The sequence below is a fragment of the Bremia lactucae genome (assembly GCF_004359215.1).
Source record: "Bremia lactucae strain SF5 chromosome Unknown BlacSF5_NotPlaced_18_SHOA01000004.1_1233567bp, whole genome shotgun sequence".
NCBI lineage: Eukaryota > Oomycota > Peronosporomycetes > Peronosporales > Peronosporaceae > Bremia > Bremia lactucae.
In genome coordinates this window covers 1027894-1042270 of record NW_027152030.1, presented here as the reverse complement: position 1 = coordinate 1042270, position 14377 = coordinate 1027894, and the positions used below count along the sequence as shown (strand labels likewise).

The 14377-nt window shown below is 45.4% G+C and overlaps 6 protein-coding genes across 6 annotated transcripts; 3 read left to right on the top strand and 3 right to left on the bottom strand.

Annotated features, from left to right (window-relative positions):
* Positions 1 to 869: 869 nt before the first annotated feature.
* Positions 870 to 2083, bottom strand: CCR75_009040 (uncharacterized protein). The gene is made up of 2 exons (XM_067967087.1): positions 1687 to 2083; positions 870 to 1627 (listed from the first exon to the last, which is right to left on the bottom strand). Exons 1-2 carry the CDS (start codon positions 2024 to 2026, stop codon positions 1128 to 1130), a joined length of 840 nt encoding a protein of 279 aa, XP_067822111.1. The 5' UTR covers positions 2027 to 2083; the 3' UTR covers positions 870 to 1127.
* CCR75_009039 (uncharacterized protein) lies at positions 2069 to 4497 on the top strand. The gene is made up of 2 exons (XM_067967086.1): positions 2069 to 2306; positions 2367 to 4497. The coding sequence occupies exons 1-2, from the start codon at positions 2194 to 2196 to the stop codon at positions 2719 to 2721; spliced, it is 468 nt and encodes a 155-aa protein (XP_067821673.1). The 5' UTR covers positions 2069 to 2193; the 3' UTR covers positions 2722 to 4497.
* Positions 2816 to 5269, bottom strand: CCR75_009038 (uncharacterized protein; the record flags this gene model as incomplete). Its single annotated transcript, XM_067967085.1, has 1 exon — positions 2816 to 5269. The coding sequence occupies one exon, from the start codon at positions 5267 to 5269 to the stop codon at positions 2816 to 2818; it is 2454 nt and encodes an 817-aa protein (XP_067821674.1).
* Positions 5270 to 5771: 502 nt separating this feature from the next.
* Positions 5772 to 7046, top strand: CCR75_009037 (uncharacterized protein). The gene is given in 5 exon segments (XM_067967084.1): positions 5772 to 5879; positions 5952 to 6132; positions 6195 to 6445; positions 6459 to 6545; positions 6614 to 7046. 5 exon segments carry the CDS (start codon positions 5826 to 5828, stop codon positions 6899 to 6901), a joined length of 861 nt encoding a protein of 286 aa, XP_067821671.1. The 5' UTR covers positions 5772 to 5825; the 3' UTR covers positions 6902 to 7046.
* Positions 7047 to 7323: 277 nt separating this feature from the next.
* CCR75_009036 (uncharacterized protein) lies at positions 7324 to 10576 on the top strand (the record flags this gene model as incomplete). Its single annotated transcript, XM_067967083.1, has 2 exons — positions 7324 to 7514; positions 7606 to 10576. The coding sequence occupies 2 exons, from the start codon at positions 7324 to 7326 to the stop codon at positions 10574 to 10576; spliced, it is 3162 nt and encodes a 1053-aa protein (XP_067821672.1).
* A 2556-nt stretch (positions 10577 to 13132) lies between these two features.
* Positions 13133 to 14068, bottom strand: CCR75_009035 (uncharacterized protein; the record flags this gene model as incomplete). The annotated part of the gene is made up of 1 exon (XM_067967082.1): positions 13133 to 14068. One exon carries the CDS (start codon positions 14066 to 14068, stop codon positions 13133 to 13135), a length of 936 nt encoding a protein of 311 aa, XP_067821670.1.
* Positions 14069 to 14377: the final 309 nt, after the last annotated feature.

Below are 14377 nucleotides of genomic sequence, written 5' to 3'. Positions count from 1 at the left end.
GGCTACCAAGTGTAGGCGGGCACGTCGTAATGCGGCCACGCTCTACTTAGGCACACACCCTATCACAGCGAGGAAGCGGTTAAACCTGCTTCTCTTGCGTACAGTGAGGCAGTTGTGGTGAGCGCGTTAGCGACCTCACCCAACACACTAAGAACTCTGGTTAAGTGTCGTCACGGGAGCGGTAATCCGTCTCCTCGTGCGCACTTACCAAGTAGGAAGTAGTTTTCAGACTGATTTATATTTAATAGAATTAAATTCAAATACCTATTTTTACCAATTAAAATGTTATCTCTATAGATATCATTTAATATGTTTTGTTTTGCGAGCGTATCTTTATAGATACCTCGCGTAACGGATGACGCTGGGCGGCATCCCTTCTAATGTGAATGCACCCATGTCCATCACAATCACAAGGGTTGGTCACAAATGTGCACCACACCCGAGTGTTGGGTCTAATTACTATTATTTAGTAATTGACCATCCCCTTAGATACACCAAATGTACTTAACGGGGACTGTTTAACATTAGGGCAACTTTAGCCCGTTACACTTACTTGACCGCGGAGCAAGTAGATACAAATGGCCTATATGTACCAATGGATTAGCTATCCGAATATAACTATGTAAAGTAATATTCTCCAAATATAGTCTACCGTTTAGATAATATATTAAATAACAAATTTTAAGTGTTAATTTCTTGTAACAATACACCGTTTCACAGACTATGTGTAGCATCTCCTTGCGCGACGCCTAATCGTGTCTTGTAACGATTGGCGGTTCGATTTACACGTAAAACAACCAATCAATAGAACCAATGTTTTGCTTCGTCAATATTTTCAATTTTGGTTACATTGAAACTATTAAGTGAAATTTAACAGAGATAATAATTTTGTTTTCTTTATTTAATTCCTCTCATAGGATATAATATTTATTATTCCTCTTATCATTTATGCCACGGGACAATCAATCATCAGTCAACCCAAGCTGCACTTACATTTATCACCTTTGCCGAACAACATGCGTATTTCGCTGTAAGATCTTTATTAGTCAAGGCTTGCCAAACTTCGTTAAAGTAACAACTAGTCCATCAAAATTTTTGTTGCATGCTGTCTTGCAGTCTTCAGCCAACTACTTTCTGGCCAAAATCATGTAAGTCTCCAGACCAAGTGGGAAGCCTTTTGCGAGCCATTCGTCGGCCATCCGCTTGATAATAGCAAATCGCTTAGCTTCAAGCTCTTCATTCTCGAGCGGATACATCTCCTGCAAAAATTTAGCAAAATTCTCGCCGCTCCATAGCTCTACCACGCATTGAAAAGGCCAAATTTGCATGCGTTTAAACCCAGCCGCTTCAAATCGCTGGCGTAGCGCCAGAAGGTCCTTCCCCAAGGAAAAATTGCTGTGCTCTCCGGCATTCTCCTCGATTCCAAGTTCCTTATTCGAAGCCGAGGAAATGACAAAAAGGCCGCTACGATCAGGGGATCCCCAAATTGTAAATCCAGCAATTCCGTTTGAAGCCAACGTGCGACTTGCCTCCCGGAGCAGCGCATCAGGGTCTGTAGTGAGCTGTAGACAAAGACTCGCTATATAGCGGTCCACTGATCCGGTCGCGACTTCGTTAAGGTCTTGACCTACAGATAAAATTGCAGCGGGTCAAAAGTCGCGTTCTTTTAGGTAAGGCTTTACATACCATTCGCCACTTTGCACTTGATCTCAACGATGTCCATCGCAACACCACTTAAATTCTTCTCGGCCAGATTAACCATCACAGGTGACAAGTCGGTGACCGTATAAGTACGTTTGGTGTCGTTCGATAGCGTCGACGGATCATTGAGTAGGTAACGGACGACATCTAGAGAGCCGAGACCGGCTCCAGCTGCTACTTCAAGTACGTTGTGGGCGGAGCTGAGCTGCATGTGCGAGTGCAAATGTTGTGAGCATTGCAACGTCACGTGTTTATTCGCTGTCTCTGTAAAGCGCACGGCAATTTTGTTCCAGTGGTCTTTTATCACTTTAAGGCGATCCGTCATGCCGCACAAAATTTCTTCTCGTTAGACTTGCGTGAATTTTTAAATAGCTTGAACTCCTTCAACAACCGCTTGATGACAATCTTTTCATAAATTTTAACAGACTCTGGTGTAATGAATTTTTGCTGGAGCAACTTATAAACTTTATTGTATTATATAGTAGGACATCAATGCTCCGCTTCCTTAGCCAGTCAAGCGCAGGCACTGCTTGCACCCGGCGCTTCTTTCATGCATCAATAAAAGCTGCGCATGGCGATCATTCCAAATTCGCTCAATGTCCAATGTAAGGTTGCCATAGACCTGTAAACTTGCTTGCTTTGAATTAAACATTATTTGCTACTAGCAGTGTCCATATTAATTTTAAGCTGCGGGACGACTCCATTAAGGAAGTGGAAGCTAGGAGGGGCATGTCTATTTTGGACGTAGCCCACGCCAATGATATTGACTTGGAGGGTGCGTGCGAGTCGTCCATGGCATGCTCCACGTGCCACGTTATTCTCGAGGAACCTGTGTTCGATAAGCTGGAGGAGGCTTGTGAGGATGAAGAGGATATGCTGGATATGGCCTTTGGGCTCACCCACACGTCTCGCTTAGGCTGTCAGGTGATTGTGAACGAGGATTTTGAAGGCGCAACCGTGACACTGCCAAAGGCCACGCGCAACTTTTACGTCGACGGACACGTTCCGAAGCCGCATTAATTTATCAAAATCTTTGACGAAGCGGACGTTTTGTTTCAATTCAATTAGCTGCTTTACCGCCCGCTGAACGCGACATAAATAAAAAAAATGACGTTTAAACAACTGCTGCCTCACTATGGTTGTCAAAATGTGGCTGCATGCTGATACTTGTTTCCATAGGGGCATTCTCCGAATCAAGTTCCGACGAGCAAGCCTGGTAATTCGAAGGCGCTATCGCACTAAGCATTGGCGTGGCTGATGCAAGATCTGGGGTCAAGTGAGCACTTGAAGTCATATTGACGGGCTGAGTTAAGCTTGCGGGGACTCCAAGCCCCGCCGTATTGCAGACATACTCGACAGCGGCATGAACACAGTAGACATAGTACGACTCCTCACCGTTTGCATTATCGGCAGTGATGGCAAAGTTTTCGAGTAGATGCAGTTGGGCATGAATCGTCGGCAGTTGGCAGTGTACCAGCGTGTAGGCCAACAACGGAAAAAACGTTTCAACTGAAAATTGAGTCGTTCCCAACACTTGAGCAGCTTCGTGGTGTAAAATCACGACACCATGCATGAGCTCGTTCAGCAAATCGCAGGGCACAATGCTCTCCATGCCACTAAATGCCTCAATCGCGCGAACGAGAAAGACTTGTCGCTGGTCTGGACTATTACCATTCGGCTCGCAATGGCTAGGCAAACCAGAGGAGATCTGAGCGACCAATTCGGGTGAAACACCCAAGCTCTCCATTGGCAAACCATTCAACTCGATGCATTTTTTCCGCCACAACTTGTCTTTCCTCTGGCACTCTCGAGTCGCTTTCTGGTTAAAGCAAAGTAGAGCTATGCGTGGAAAGATAGTGCGCTGAATGAAAACGTTCAAGCTCTTGCTCACGTCTGCAGGCACGTCAAACTCACGACGCACTCGACCTGTAAGTCGTGTTAGGAAGTCAGTTATTTGTTCAATACACGGATCTCTCGCCCACAAAGCCCGCTGACGACGTTTTCCATGATGCGTCACAGAGCTCGTTCTCAAATCACGACCTTGGTGCTCGTTTTCCTCTAATGCTTCGTGACTCACAGCCGCAACATCTTTTGAAAGCTGGAGCACCCACTGGCAGATACGAGAAGTTTTAGACGAAAAGATAAGATTCTCGAAATACGCCTGTGCAATCTCCCACCAATCAGCTCGACACATGAGCTCGTTGAATTCAGAGTAAAAATCTTCGCCAGCAAGGACGTCAAGGATTTTATCTACTTGGACCTCCTGTAATCCACAGCTGGACTCAGCACAAGAGTCAGACAGGCTTGATTCCGGGGTCGATGCCACTCTGGAAGCTGATTCTTCTCTAGCATTTCGTTGCACCAGTCGATACCAACTCACAGCCTCAAGCAGCTTTGATAGCATCACACGCTTGATGTGAGGGATTTCAAAACAGTCATTCCCATTGTGAAGTTTTGCCAAGGCCGCAGCGCAAAACCGCTGGTTGACGCTTGTCATCAGCAGTTTGTGCTGCTGGTTCAGTACAGTATACTTAATGTCGTTCGCCAGCATCGCATTCGCGGCTTCAAAAGAGTCCATTTGGCGCTCCGTTAGCTCTAGGTCTGGGTTGTGCGCCATCACAATTTGCAAAATGCCGCTCACGTGTCGGCGGTATCGCTGTAGCTGATTAAGCGCTCGATGGGAAACAGCCACACCAAGTTTTTCGGCTAAAAACGCCAGTCCATCACTTTGAGACGCTTCACTTGTTTGCGCCCCACACAATAGACTCCACATAACCGTTGTACGAGCAACGATGTGCTCCTGTGCGCGCTTCTTGCTCGCTATTTGTTGCGTCTGATAAAGACAACTATATTCTCCTGCAATGCGAGCATCAATCTCTTGCAAACTCTCTAGGAGCTTCGCTTGTAACCTGGCCGCCGTCCCGGGGCTATCGGGATCGCAATTTGAATCCCCAAGACTCGCGCCGCCCAAAATGACTTTGTTTCCATGAGGAATCGAGAGCAATGAGGTTCTGTCAAGAGTACGATGGGGATGGGGTGGGATAGGGACGAGGCCTCCGTTTAGCGTGAACGTCTGACGTATTCGGTCCCAGCGGGTGAGGCCAGAATCAGGGCAAAGGCTGCTGGATTCACCACCTACGCCCATGGAAGTAGAGCGGTCATACAGAAGACTCTCGGAGCTCAGATGTTCCTCACTTGTGTCCGTGGTGCAGGAATAAGCAAAGGAACCAAATGGACGGCGGCTAACAAATCGTCGAACCTCGTCATTGTCGTCATCGGCGGCCTTGTAACTGCAACAGCTTGCACCCAGTGTCGTCGCTTCTGCTGCATTCATAGGTGAATGCATAACTTCGTCGAAAGAGCTGGCGCGCGCACGTCGGGCGTGGCCGTAAAAGTTCTCGATGACGGGATGCGTACGCCAGTCGGGTGCAATCCATACGGCTGGCGCACCCACTTCCTCTTTTTCACGGGTGCGCATTCGTCGACGCATCGGACACGAGGACATCGCCTGGCTCTGATGGCGAGAAGCCTCTTGGTGCTGCCCCTGCACGTCGTCAATTTTAAGCATGGCTTCTGCCAATTACCTTGTGTGGCAGAGTCCGGCCAACAACGGGTGTACAGCACTGCCGTCGACAGGTCGCGCTCGAAAGATCGTCGAGAAAATTCGCGTGAACTGCGCTTGACGTTACTGGGAGACGGTTTCTTCGTTCACACGGTTCAGCAACGTAAGTTTCGCTTTTACGCAACGTTATGGAATAGAGCGACAAAAGTCCTCGTTGAGCGCGTGTGCAATTTGTTGTCAGTCGACGTACAATTTATGGGTACAGTAGTCTAATTACAAACTCGACCTAAATAGATACTTGCAAGTATTATATTGTCCTTGCTTGCACTTCGATGAGACCAGATAATGTGTACCACTGTGTCATGTCTTCTCACGATTATTTGGCCATATCTGCAATTATAGATTTGTGCTCGTTTACTTCTCACATACAAGTTTCAAGTCATCGTTTTTTCCGGATTGGAATTTCAAGCACTGCGACAGAAGCAACAAATTGTCGTGAGGTTGCGCCATCGAGGAACGTGATAACTCAGGCAGCTCCGAAAGCGATTGTGGTGCAAGGGCCATGAGCGACATGCGGCTCTTCATATACCGCAATGAGGCAGCGTCCGAGGGAAAGGTGGGGTTGAGAAAGGACCAATTGACGCGAGTTTGCGGGATTCACACTTTTCAATGATCATGCGCTACACAGGTGATGAACCTCAAGTCGAAGGACAGCATCTCGAGACTGAAGAAAGTGGCGAGCAAAAAGCTAGGCGTGCGTGCCAAGCGAATATTTCTGGCCAGTGGCGCTGAGATCTCAGATGTTGACGAGCTGCAGAACAATGACACGCTCTACGTCTCGCAGGGCGAGGTCTTTTATAAATCGCTTGGTACGGCTGCTGCGTGAAAGTTTTGAACTTTAATGCAAACATTGACGCGCGGCTCTAAGCAGGTCCTGCAAACGGACAAGAGACATTTAACATGTCGGTGCTTGGCTCAGGCGGTGTGGGCAAAAGTGCATTGACGTTGCGCTTTGTAAGAGACTACTTTGTCAAGGATTGGGACCCTACGATCGAAGACGCTTACCGAAAAGCTGTGACAGTAGACGATGGACTCTGCATGCTTGAGATATTAGACACTGCAGGGCAGGATGTAGGTTTGTCATGTTCGAAGGGCGAGGCCGTAGCAATAATTCCGTTCTGGGTGCGCTGTGTAGGACTTTGAGTCGCTGCGAGGGCAGTGGATGATGGACAAGGATGGCTACGTATTTGTATATAGCATGGACTCGCGAATTTCGCTTCATGTACGAGTTTTAACGGACTATATATTATAAAATTGTGTGTTGACGTGCGCGCCTGTGGTCGGGTATAGGAATTGCAACCATTTTTCGATCTGCACCTTCAAATCAACGAAAGCCGTCGCCCGCTCCCGCCTATTATTCTTGTGGCAAACAAAAAAGACGTGGTGGATCGTGACCCGACAAAATGTCAAGTGAGCACAGAGGAAGGCCGGCGAATAGCGCATTCTTACAATGCTCGCTACATTGAGACTAGTGCATTGACGGGATCAAATGTGACCGCGGTATTTGAGACATTTGTGCGTGAAGTGCGTCGGAAAAAAGTTCCGAAGTTGAAGAAAAGCACGTGTTTCATTCTGTAGCGTTACTTGGAACCAATGCCGATCCTTAGTCCATCAATGGGGTTAGTAAAGCATGGCCAATTTGCTCGAGAATAAGACATTATGCCTTAACATTTGCTGCTAGAGATAATATTAAATTGCCAAATATATTCTATTTCCTTCATCATTATTATCTAATTCCTTGTGTGAACCCCGCAAAAATAAAACGTATATAATATTCGTCTGATAATTTTTTTTTTACGGGGTTTCATTTTGCGCGAGTAATTTAGCGCGTAAATTTCTCTCTTCCTTATGACGTCAGACTAGACGATAAAAATATTTAAACGCTAGTAAAATCAAATAGCAAATGTACAGCACTCGGTTCCTGTGAAGTTTTATGTTTTGCAAATATTGCAACTCGGAAGTTTGAAAATTAAGCCCTCGCGAAAAGCCAGGAGGCGGCTATGAGCGATGCAGTGCTTCGAGTGCGTAGCCATCTACAGAACCTCGTGCAAGAGAGCTGGACGGATCTGGAAAATCAGCATGTGAGCAGTGTTTCTTGGCTGCACGATGAGCTGGCGCAGATAGCGCAATCGCTTGAGATCAAGGCGCCTTTCGATCCCAAGGCTTCAGTCGCGGTCGTGCCTTATCCTAGGTATTATGGGCTGCTGTCGTCATTTATTGCGATAGATGTTATATGAGATGCTCATGTCGGTGTATGCTATTGCTTTTTCACTTTCGTGCAGAACCCATGAAGATACATTTACAGTCTTGAAACCAACTAAAAAAAAGGCCAAGATCGAGTCGCCGCGTGAAAATGAGGTGTCACCTGCGAGTGAGCCGAAACGCTGTAGCGTGCGTACGAGGCTGTCGATGCGGCTGTGTGTCAAAGCACAGAGTGAAATTGTGCGAGAGAAGAAGACAAGAAAGCGAGCACGTTCGTCGGAAAGGCTGCTGGAAGACCCTACCAAGCTCAAGGTAGTCGATTTACGATTGGAATTGAAGAAAAGAGGTCTCAGGACGACTGGACGAAAGGTAGCATTGCTTGACCGACTGCTTAACATTTTGGAGGTGGAGCAGAGAGAGAACGCGAGACAGGAGCCAAAAGAGCAGAACGAGATGGAAACACACGACGATAAAAGTGACGAAATTGTGCGAGAAAGCGTAGATTCCACCAAGTCAGTGCGCAGTCAATTAATCTCACCGATATCTGTTGATCAAAAGGACAAAGAACTCGACGATCGATCAGGAAAGCCGATGGAGGTGACAGTAATTCCCAGAAGAAATAGCATTGACGCACTCTATCGCAATGAATCATCAAGGAAATCATCAAATGATATCTCGTATGCTGCTGCAAATGATCCCAAAAATTTGACACAAGGCGAGGTTTTGAAAGGCAACGACGAGCGCGAAGCAGACATAGATGGCAAAGAGTGTCGTGTTGAGGTAGCTAGCAGTGAGAAGGCTCACAAGAAAGACGTGCAGAATACAAAAGACTTGACGGACATGACTTGTCCAGCATGGACGACAAAATCAATTTTGCGGAAGGTGTCGTATCTTGCTCCTTGTTCGAGACCGACTCAGAATGTCAGTTTTGCCCCAAATACTGTGATTGATTTGATTGCAGAAAGTTCGCCGACAAGATTTAGTCAATCAGAGCCGGAGATGAGTCCAGAACCCAAGTTGGACGTGCCTGAAACAACTATAAAACAAATAGTGACGGAGGAGGAAGTTCCTTTTAAATCTGGTACATCGACGAAAAAAGACTTTGAAAAAAAGACTGTCAGCATTCCTGATGCTAATTCGGCTCTGACGACAGAAAAAGACACTTTGACTTCGATTTTAGTAAGTTGTGAAGAAGAAACTGAGGTTCAACGAAAAAAGCGTGAGTTTGATGAAAGTGTACAGCGTGAAGCCCAAAAACTTCGCACGGCTGCCAAGCTGTCCGCCCAGAAGCGGCTGGAAGAAGCCAAAGCTAGCAAAACTTTTTGGGCGAAGCGTGACCAGTTGAATGCAAAGTTACGAGCGTCGTCTGCCGATGACAAGCAAAAGGCAGCTCTTGTGCGTGTGGCGTCGTCCGAGCAAGCGAAAGATTTTGTGTCGCCGTCTTCTTCGACTGTCACTGAAGGCTCGTCGTCCAGTTTTGAATCTTCGACCTTATTAGCATTGGTGGAGGAGAAGCGGACGCAGCAGACGACCTCTCAAGGAGGTCAGGAAGATGCAATCGAAGGGAATTTGAAACAAACGATTGTACAGCAACATCCAGTGGTAAGCACGCCGATAGTCTCATGCATTATCGAGAGCTCGCGGCTCGAGACTAGCAATGTTCGATCCACTGTCTCGGTTCTTGAAGATAAGCAACAAGTTGAGCGCATAAATACTTGCAGGTCTGTGGAGAAACCGGCGGCAAAGTCCATGTCGTCAGTAGTGGGCTTAGCAAAAGGTTCGCTTCTACAAAAGGACGCCGAAGCGCCTTTAGAACTGGAACCTCAACAGCCAAAACACAGTATATCTGCCTTGTCGACTGTAAAGGCTTTTTCGAAGGGTACGGACAGCATCAATCATTCCGAGCTGCAGATGTTAAAGTCTATGTCAACTTGGACCAGATCGGATTCATTATCATCTACCGTTTCGTCAATCAATGAGCCTTGCATTGTTGAGAATGCGCTTAAAGCCAGTTTTTCAACAGCTCTTAAAAGTTTGAAAAAGCCAAATTCGCAATTCACCAGCGAAATGCACGTTGTATCTTCTTTAAATGATCGAAATGACATGCAACCAAACACCAATGGCCGCCTCGCACCTGTGGTCAATGCCTTGAAACTTGCAGAAAAGTCACGGATTGCCGAGGAAAAGAAACGATTAGAGAAAGAAAAGCGGAAGGCGTTTTTGAAACAAAAAATGGAAGAGCACAAACAGGTGGCCGCAATCAAGGAAAAGGCTGAGAAGGACGCTCAGGCTAAGCGAGAACAAGATCGCTTGAATGATCGAAAAAAGCGAGAGGCTGAACTTGCGCGACGGCGTCAGCAGAAGCTTAAGGAGATGCGTGCAGGGCTAGAAAAGAAGCGAGCGATGCTTGCCGCAGAAGCAAAGTCTCGTCTTGAAACCAATGCAGCGATGGCATTAACTTCTGCGGCTTCAGCCCCTTTGCCATCCCATCACAAGCATCGCGGGTTATCAAGTGCAACAGAAGCTGATTACCTGACGGCAAACATAAAACCATTGCAGAAGGCCATGTCCAAGCCAGTTTCGAAGCCTATCCCATCTCAGCCACCTCCAACAGCTTCAAGGACAGCACCAAAGCCTGCGCCAAAGCTTCTGTCCAGTTCCGAATCGGTTTCTTCTCTTGCACATATGAAACCTATTTCAAAAAGTCACACACCTGAAATCATTACTTACGAGATGTCGGACAACATTGAGTCCTCGGACAGCGGCTCGGAATCGGGTCAGAAAGGAAATAAAAAAGTACCGAGGTGGGCGCAGCGGGATCACTTAAACAAGATTCTACACGCACAATTTGGCAAGAATGCCATTGATCCATCCCCAGCCATTTTTAAAGACTTTGTGGACACTTGCAACCTTGAGGCCATCTTTGAGACTTCGGATGCTTCCAAGAAGAAAAAGTTTGCGCGCCGGACAAGCAGTGGCAACTGGTTGGCAGATCGTCCGACTGCACGAGACAAAGCATTGTATCAACGTGAAATGGGCTACGATCGGTGAGATGAAGCTGGAAAGCGTAAGGTGGGAGATATCTATTAGTGGTAATGAAAATGAAAATTTATTTATATGTCAGACTCAAGGAAGACGCAAAATTTGTCACTTCATGCTGCTTTTAAAAAAGGAATTGTACTGGAAATTTTACGCGTGGATCTCACTTGCATGAGAAGCAGCAACGCTTTATCGATCAATCGCTGCACTTCACAAAGGCTTGCATTGCGCCAAACTGTTTAATTTACTTTACGTGAAGGTGCTCGGGTGGCGATGTCGCAAATAAATCGTTACGCGCTGAAGAGAGTGTATATTTCATACATTTCAATCCTTGATCGAAAGACGCGAGGAACATCTTTATCCTGTAATATTAGCTCCATGACTCAGTCAGCAAGATTTTCGAATAAGCCTAGATAGACAGCAAACGTCTTCACACTAGGGGCTCGTGTAACTTCGTTTAATTTTGGCTCATAGTTGGCAGTGGTTTCCAGCGAATAATTGGAATTATATGCGCTTAAATTCCACACCGCCGCAAATGGGACGTCCGACATAATGTACGTCTCGACAGCTTAAACACATATATTTCTCATCCTGTGTCTTTTGTATGAAACCTTTGCGACTTCATTTTTCGTGGAGGGAGAATTCAAGGCTTTCGACCGTACAAGTGCGGATAGCGTCTATGACGCTGGAATTTGCTTTGATCTTGTTTGACGACTAGGAGTAAGAGCTTTGCGTGCCGCGAAGTGTGTCTAGTCAATATAGTCAGGATGATTAAGGCTGACGGAATTTGCGTTGAAATCGCCTGCAATTTAGTGAAATATTTTGGAGGAAATTCATCGTCGTATAACAGATGGAAGAGCTCCTATAATTTTATCTTATGAATGGCGTTAGCATGAAACCTCATGGATCCACTGCGTCAAATTTTTCATCCCCAAGAGCTCAAAAGAGGGTTGACATTATTTCACGTCAGAGTCGACGAGAGTTGTTATTGGTAATAATTCTCGAAATCACCTTCTGGAGACGACAGCAAGTTGAAATGCTGAGTCGAGGAGTTGAGTCGTTTAATCGTTACTGTAGAGGAGCAAATGAGGAAGGAAATTAATTGCCAGAGTAAATTGGCCTAGCCAACAACTTTTGCCTTGGGAGCTCAAGTATAGCCCTATAAAAATTACTGTAAGCTCGACAGTTGTCGACAACATTGAAAGCGGCCTCTTACATCGCCATCTCTTGTACGACTATAGTCGAGGAACGAATCAACTACAGAAGCGAAGTCCTTATTGAGTACCCAATACGATCTGCTTTTGTTTTAATAATACACTCTACTATCTTTAGTTGCAATTTTTTGACTATTAGTCAAACAGCTCTTTCACCAAAACGATTAAAGAAAGTGTTACAAGAGTTAATTTATTCTTAAAGATTTCGATTTCTGAAGCTTTATTTATAATATGAGTTGACATGTACGACATTAAACACTTCTATGACTCGGTTGTTATCCTTGCCGCGTGAATAAACTCGTTTTTTGGAAATTGCACATCAAGCCAAAACCTTTACTCCGGATATATGGAGAGTATGCAGCACAAAAAAGGATCTGTATACTAAAAGCAAGCAAGTAATAACCCTTTAATAAATTGATCGATGCAAGCAATTAAAGTCTATGGTAAGCTTAGATGTAAATATAAATATTTGTTTCTATTGCCTCAATTCAACAAAGCCGTTTCAAATTAGCTAGCATTCGCAGTTCTTGAGCTTTCGCCTTTGCCTCCTTTAGCGCCAAGTGCTGAGGAAGGGCGAAAGCGCTCTGCCAAAAAATAAACAATACGAAAAATTTGCTCAGTTTATTTAAGGTACTTGAAAAGCGGCTCGATTTATCAAAATTGAACATTTATTCCATTCACGAATCTCAAAATAATAAAGACAGACGATTTACTTTCTTTAATCTTCAAAATCAGACCAAGTACCTACTGTGACAGAGTCACTCACTGTGGTCGAAGAATGGCGACGGGATTGAACTCAAGTGGCCTTAGTGACTGGTCGGGGGAATTTCCGGTGGAGTGTCAAGACTGCACCGAGCAGATTTGCGTGATTACCTCTGAGTATGCGTCAAGACAACTAGGGAAAATTGTGAAGCCATCATTTCACGAGGTGCTGTTTTCCAAAGGTCGCATGCGTGAAGACGATGGATTGATGGATTGATCAACCTAGCTACCATTGTAAATAATAATCAGGGCCACATTCTCCGCATCAACAGTTGTGAAATGGATCGCTACCGAGCTGTGTGCGTTTTGGCGGGCCAGAACGTAACATGGAAATTAGATGTGACGCTTTATGGAGGCAATACGCTGTATTTGGATCGCTGCAGCATATGCACTTCGCTACTACCATAAAAAGTTAATGTTGTTCGACTAAAGTGTAATAATAATGTGGCAACAATGTACGACAGCATAACATGTTGATGCTTTAAAAGGTATCAGGCAAGCATATCGATTTCGTTGCATATGCTTATCATCGCAAACACCCTTATGATTTTTAAAATTGATAAGCTTAATATTAGGTGGCAACACATGTTGCTTAACTAGCGACAGCAAAAAACGGGCTAACACCCTTGTCTTGATCCAGGTCAGCAAACTTGTGGTTCACGTCTCTATGATGGCATTCGTCCATACGGATGCACTTGATAGTATCATAAACACTGCTACCCTCAGGAAGCTTGTAGTACGTCTGAGCAATTAGTGGCGCCGGTTTCCGCTTCCACGATTCTAAATGGCCAGTCTCAATATCTAGCAATAGACTAGTGTAAGTCTTTATTGCTTCTTCCTCTAAATATCCCACAAAATGATGACACGTCTTTGGCGAGATTAAATACGCAAGCAAAAAGCAGCTAAAGAATATGCCTTGGGCTAAACATACAAGTGCTCGCAAGCACCAATTAGGCTGCTTTAAGTTCATAAAAATTAATAAGTGCATGCGTTCATTTGCAGCCTCTTCAAGTAGAGTATGAATCCATCCATAGTCACTTTTCATGCGGCGCAGGGAGCGAAGGTGTCGTAACATGCCTGCTACCATACCCGGAACTCCCGCTACGGACTCCATGAAGAGACACCAGTGAAGCCAGTCCTTTTCCGTCATCTCACCTCCTGGACCACTGTGTCCAGAGATCGTTTCAAAGCCCATTTGGAGAATCTTGATGGCGTAGTACGCAACTCGAGCGCTCATTGTATCTGCAGGGTGATGCGTCTGCTCGATATCAGAAAATTTATCCATATCGTATACAGGGTGCTCTTCAGCGTTCTTATGAGACCTACAATTATTAATGGGAGCCATTGGGCGGACGTTCTTGGATTCGAGAAAATGCGCCTTGTAGGCAGGTTCACTGGATACATCAACTGGTTGTGCGTTGTATTCCTCTTGATTGGCTTCCGTGGAAAAAAAATTAAACGACGCTGAAGCTGGAAGCACTGGCAAAAGTTGACGCAATAGCATGCGTAGAGCCAAGAAAAGAGACATTCGTAGCGTGTACAAAGAGGCTGCTTTTAAGTTATATTGTAGACTAAGAAACAAATTTGCAACTCGCTTTAAATACGTCTAACTGTCACTTCTTCTTATGTGCGATAAGAAAATTCTTAACTTGCTTCAAATGAGAATTCTCGGTCTTCAGTGGCGGTTGCAAACAAATTGGCTTATGTCCTTCTTCTGGTCCAAATTTGCAATATTGTGGTTCACGTCCCGGTGGCTGCATGATTACACTTGGTCATGTCATACCCGTTTTTTCCGGCAATTTGTGATACATTTGCGCAAAAGGTGGGGCCTAACTCT